This window comes from Antrostomus carolinensis, unplaced genomic scaffold (genome assembly GCF_000700745.2).
Source record: "Antrostomus carolinensis isolate BGI_N321 unplaced genomic scaffold, ASM70074v2 scaffold26407, whole genome shotgun sequence".
NCBI lineage: Eukaryota > Metazoa > Chordata > Aves > Caprimulgiformes > Caprimulgidae > Antrostomus > Antrostomus carolinensis.
The window spans coordinates 3335-8772 of NW_010327014.1; the positions used below are offsets into that span (position 1 = coordinate 3335).

Consider the following 5438-nt stretch of genomic DNA (forward strand, 5'->3'; position numbering starts at 1 on the left):
AGCGCTCCCCGGCAGGGGGTGGGGGGGGGGGAGACTGTCCCTGCACCCTGTGCAGTAGGTGACTTCCCTGCAGCCCCCCCTAGACAAGCACCAAACCTGGTGTGTTGGACCTGACCCCGTGTCCCAGCATCCCAAGGCTGCTCCACACACCATCTTGGCTGGACCAGCACCAAGCAGTCCGGGGGCTTCCCAGCTTCCTGGCAGCTGCGTGGTGGTGGGCAGAGCCAGTGCCACCCCAGGGCTGGTCTACTGGTGCTTTATGTCCCCAGATCCAGGGATGTCCTGGCCCCTCATGGGGAGAATTCAGGAGATTGAGAAGCCAGTAGGGTTGGGGTGCTGGAGGTCCACAGCGCTGTGGGATGGGGACGCTGGGCTGTGACCCTCGGCTGCTGTTGCAGGACCAACAGGACGACGATGATGCTGAGACGGGTCTGACAGAGGGGGAAGGTGAGGAGGAGGAGAAGGAGCCGGAGAACCTGGGCAAGCTGCAGTTCTCACTGGACTATGATTTCCAGGCGAATCAGGTGATGGAGGGGCTGGAGCTCAGCTGAGGAGATGGGGAGATGGGGTTTGTCCAGGGAGGGTATTTGAGATAAGAAATCTCCCTGTTGGACCTGGGTGGCACAGGAGGGAGGGAGGGGGGAGCTGGGTGCTGTGCCATGGTGAGTCCTGCCCCACATTGGACTGGAGACAAGTCCTTGGCATCTGCAGCATATAACTGGGCCATGTCACTGAAGACACCGCTCTCCCCCCTCCAGCTGACAGTGGGGATCCTCCAAGCTGCCGAATTGCCAGCTTTGGACATGGGTGGCACCTCAGACCCATATGTCAAGGTGTTCCTACTCCCCGACAAGAAGAAGAAGTATGAGACCAAAGTGCAGAAGAAGACACTCAACCCTGCCTTCAATGAGACCTTCACCTTCAAGGTGAGCCCCTTCCTACTCACAACATGGGACCTTGTCTCCCACTCCCATCTTTCCCCTTGTCTGTATCCCAGTCCTGTACTTTGACCCTTGCTGCTGGGAGTGGATGGGCTTCCTACTCACAACATGGGACCTTGTCTCCCACTCCTATCTTTCCCCTTGACTGTATCCCAGTCCTGTACTTTGACCCTCGCTGCTAGGAGTGGATGGTACTGGCCTGGGCTCCTCTGAGCCCTTTGCCAGCCTGGTTGCCCTCTTTGTGCAGGTCCCTTACCAGGAACTGGGTGGGAAGACACTGGTGATGGCCATCTATGACTTTGATCGCTTCTCCAAGCATGACATCATTGGTGAGGTGAAGGTGCCCATGAACACGGTGGACCTGGGCCAGCCCATTGAGGAGTGGAGGGACCTGCAGAGCGGTGAGAAGGAAGAGGTGAGAGCAGGGCTGGCACAAGGTCCTCAGCCAGCTGAAACCCTTGGCCAGGGGCGTGGAGACGTGTTCTGCTTTCTGGGCCATCCCACAGTGCTCGGGATGGCGATTGCTGCGGGGTCCCACCTGAATGCTGTGCATGTCCTGGCCATGAGTGCTGGGCAGGATCTGCCCCTGTTCCCCCGTGCATGGTGTGCCAGCATCAAAGGATGAGCAGGGTTTGAGGGGACCTGCACACGGGACCGTGTCCCAGCACTGTGGTACAATGCACTGGCAAGGCTTTGATATCTGCTCCCTGCTCCACTTGGCAGCCAGAGAAGCTGGGAGATATCTGCATCTCCCTCCGGTACGTGCCCACGGCCGGGAAACTCACTGTCTGCATCCTGGAGGCCAAGAACCTGAAGAAGATGGATGTCGGGGGTCTCTCAGGTGGGTGTTGACTCATGGGCATCCTCCTCCCACCTTGCCATGGGGCTCTTGGCATCCCTTGTTGAGGAAGGACACTGGGGCCACCAGTCTGGCAGGTGTCAAAGAAGCCCCCTCCAGTGCCTGGGACCTCTTGCATCAGAGGCAGCCCAGTCAGGCTGGGGAGCGAGGGGAGATGGGGATGGGATGAGCCCCTGACCCTTAGGAAGAACATATCGACTTTGGTCCACCACTGTGGCCAGGGCCAGGACACTGCAGGACCTGGGTGGTGAAAATGCTCCTCTGCCATTTGCTCTGGTCTTACTCCTCCTTGACTTGGGGCTGAGGACCTCTCTCGATGGCTTGTTTTATGCTAAAAGAGTCTTCCCATCTCCATCCCAGGGCTGAGCTCTCTGCCCAGGGGTCCTCAGCTCTCTCCAGACCTGCCTTAACCAGGAGAAGAGCAGTACCTGTATGGCTGGAAGGGTTCAGCCTTATTGCTGGGTTGTCTTGCTCCAGAAACAGGGGTGACAGGACAGCACTCCACTGTTCCCAGTCCTCCTACAAGGAGACCCACAGGATGCAGAAGAGCTCCATTCCTTGGGCAGTTGCCTCCACAAATCCTCTCCATCCCAAATATTTTGGCTTTGGGCTCCATCCACAAGCCTCCGAGCACCTCTACTCCTGGAGGCCTCCTTACCCCATGGTGCATCTTGTCCTGGGCTGAGACTTCTGGTCATCTCAGCCCTGGCTGATGCACCCTCCTGCCCCCTCAGATCCCTATGTGAAGATCCACCTGCTGCAGAATGGCAAGAGGTTGAAGAAGAAGAAGACCACAGTCAAGAAGAAGACCCTGAACCCCTACTTCAATGAATCCTTCAGCTTTGAGATCCCCTTTGAGCAGATACAGGTTTGTCCAGTGACTTCCCTGGGAGGCAGGCAGGCGGGGTGAGGGTGATGGCACAAGTCCTGCAGCTGCCCGAGCCCATGTCCCAGCCTTCCCACCAGCCTGAGCAGCTCCTGCTGAGCTTCTGGTCTGGTCACCCATAAAATACATCCAGTCCCAACCTGGGATGCTGAGGTCAGCTGGTGCAGGGGCAGAGGTGGGACGCTGGGCAGCACCCATGGGAGATACAATCTCCAACCCCAGCTCGCAGCAGGAGTGGGGCTTCCCTCTCCTCCTGGCCCTATAGAGCTCACCCCAGTTCTACCAGGGACCTCTCTGTGGTCTTAGGGGCATTTTGGACCATTGGTAGATGCCTTCTGCTCCTCTATGTCCATGTCCATGTCCTGCCCTAGCCCCTGCACCCACCCCTTGCCTCAGCCCAGCCCCAGCAAGCCCTGAAGCTCACAACTCACATCACCCCTTGCTGCCCTTTCTCAGGTGGCCACGTCAGGATGAGCTGAGTCCCTACCATGGCTCTGCCACCCCGAGATCCTCTGGGAAGGGAGTGGAGGAGGCTATGGGCACGGTGGGGACCCTGCCCCAAAATGGGCCATGGCAGGTCTAAGCCTTGAGGGATCTCTGGGGCTCTCTGCCGAGCTGTCGCGGGGCTGGGGACAGCGTGGAGTCTGTGGAGCCATCACGGCCACTGTGCCTTTCCACCCCTCTAAAGATGGTTTCCTCCTCCAGAAAGTGCAGGTGGTCATCACAGTGCTGGACTATGACAAGTTGGGGAAGAACGAAGCCATCGGCAAGATCTTCACCGGCTGTAACTCCACCGGCACGGAGCTGCGGCACTGGTCCGACATGCTGGCCAACCCCCGGCGGCCCATTGCCCAGTGGCACTCGCTGAAGCCAGAGGAAGAAGTAGATGCAGCACTTGGGAAAAACAAATAGGAAGAAGTGGTGGCCAGCGTGGGCCGGCACCGCGGACAGTCGGAGCGACCCAGAGCTACTGATACCTCAGTTACGCGACTTCCGTTTTGTTCTTTCTGTTCTGTTTGAAGCTGAAATACCCTTTGATGGCTGCAGAAGGGTTTCAAGATGGTCCCGAGAGCTTCCAGGTGAAGAGGCTAAAGACACGGATGGTTCTTTTCATTCTTCAGCATCGCTCCTTTCTGCTGCATGTCCCATCGCCTCTGCCCGCCATCCCTTCCAGGTGCAAAGCCACCGTCACGCCTGGGACCTTCCCCGGCGGCCGCGTCACCAGCCCACAGCATCGCTGCCGCTGTCCTTCCCTTGGGTTCATGTGGGGAACCATCAAACCTTGCATGGAGGTGACACCAGAGCATGATGGTGCGAGATGACCAGACCCACTGTGCTTGCCTGAGGCATGAACATGTGGGCATCAGAATGGTGGAGAAGACCCTCTGCAGGAGACCCAGATGCCTCCCGCTCCTGCTCTGCCTCCCTCCGTCCAGGAAGGGTGAGAGCTGTGGCTTCAGGCCGAGGTTGGCTGAGTGCTCCTGGCCAGCTCCAGGTTTGGCTTCTGGGGAGAGGTTTGCAGGGACAGTGGGGCCCTGCTGCGGCTGGCACGGTGGTGGGGTGCCAAGTCCTTGGCATTGCAGATGGAGCCACAGTGGCCAGTCGGAGCATGGGGAGCCCCAGGGTGTCTGCTCTGAGGAGACACATGGTGGGACGTTCATGCAACAGCAGCGCAGTGCAGACCACCACCACCTCTGCCATCATGTCCCCAGAGGCGGAGCGAGGACAGCACTGGGTTATTTGCATGTGTGTCCCACCACGCTTCATGGAAACCTGTAGATCAAGATGCTTCCACAAGGCAGGTTTACGCCAAGATGTCTCCAAATGTGAGGGGGGCAGCCCCCCAGAGCAGTGCCAGGTGCCTCTCCAAAGGCCATTGCATGTCCCCAGGGCTCAGCCCCGCTCTGGGCACCCCAGCACAGCCTTGGGGCAGCTGGGGGGCTGTGGGGAGCTCCAGCCCCACGGCCGTGTCCCACCACCATGATGTCAATGGGGAAGGCGAGAGCAAGCCCGTGGCCAACAAGGGACCAAACCCCACAACGCTTGTGAGCTGTTGCTCCCCACCGGGGTGTTGGCTGCTGAATCCTCCCCGTCCCACTGCCCCCGGGGGTATAAGCCATATCCGTGTCCCTGACAGTGGGCAGGAGCTTCTCCGGGCCACCTCTCCCAAACCCTCTCCCACCATGGGACAAGCCAGGACCAAGCCCCTGAGCTGGAAAGCCAACATCATTCCCTGCAGTGGGGAGAGGGTCTGGGAGCTCTGCCCAGTTCAGCCCAGTCTGTACTGGAGCACTGGTGTGAGCTGCTGTCCATGTCCTGGCTCCGACCCCCCAGCAGCCTCGTGCTCCTGCTCCGTTTCGCTTTTTGGACCTGGTTTTGTGGGGTTCTGCAGAGTTCCGTGGTGAAGGGGCTGTGTCCCCAGCCAGGGGGATCACAGAGGAGAACCGGAGCTCTGGGGATGCCCCGGGTGTCGGGGACGCTGCTCTGGGGGTCCAGGGCCCAGGCTGGGACCTCAGTGCAGAGAGTCCCGAGCCTGGGGACAAAGTGCCAAACCTGAGCTCGCCCCAGCGCCGTTGGGTGCTCCCGCTTCCCAAAGGGCATCCCAGCCCCGGCTGGAGGTGGGGACATGGTGGGAAATGTGGTGGCAGCTACTGCTCGGGGGGTTCAGGTTGGACACGAGGACAAGCCCCTTCCCCCGGAGGGACGTGCAGCTCTGGGACAGGTCCCCAGGGAGGGACTCTCCATCCTTGGG

General features: G+C 59.7%; 1 protein-coding gene across 1 annotated transcript in view; it reads left to right on the forward strand.

Moving 5' to 3' along the window:
- LOC104527936 (synaptotagmin-2) overlaps positions 1-3598 on the forward strand; it is a 5108-nt gene extending 1510 nt beyond the window's left edge. The window contains exons 3-8 of the mRNA XM_010171786.1: positions 408-524; positions 759-926; positions 1189-1356; positions 1665-1782; positions 2535-2668; positions 3392-3598. Of these exons, the coding sequence (XP_010170088.1) occupies positions 408-524; positions 759-926; positions 1189-1356; positions 1665-1782; positions 2535-2668; positions 3392-3598 (912 nt within the window). The remainder of the gene's footprint in view (positions 1-407; positions 525-758; positions 927-1188; positions 1357-1664; positions 1783-2534; positions 2669-3391) is intronic.
- Positions 3599-5438: the final 1840 nt, after the last annotated feature.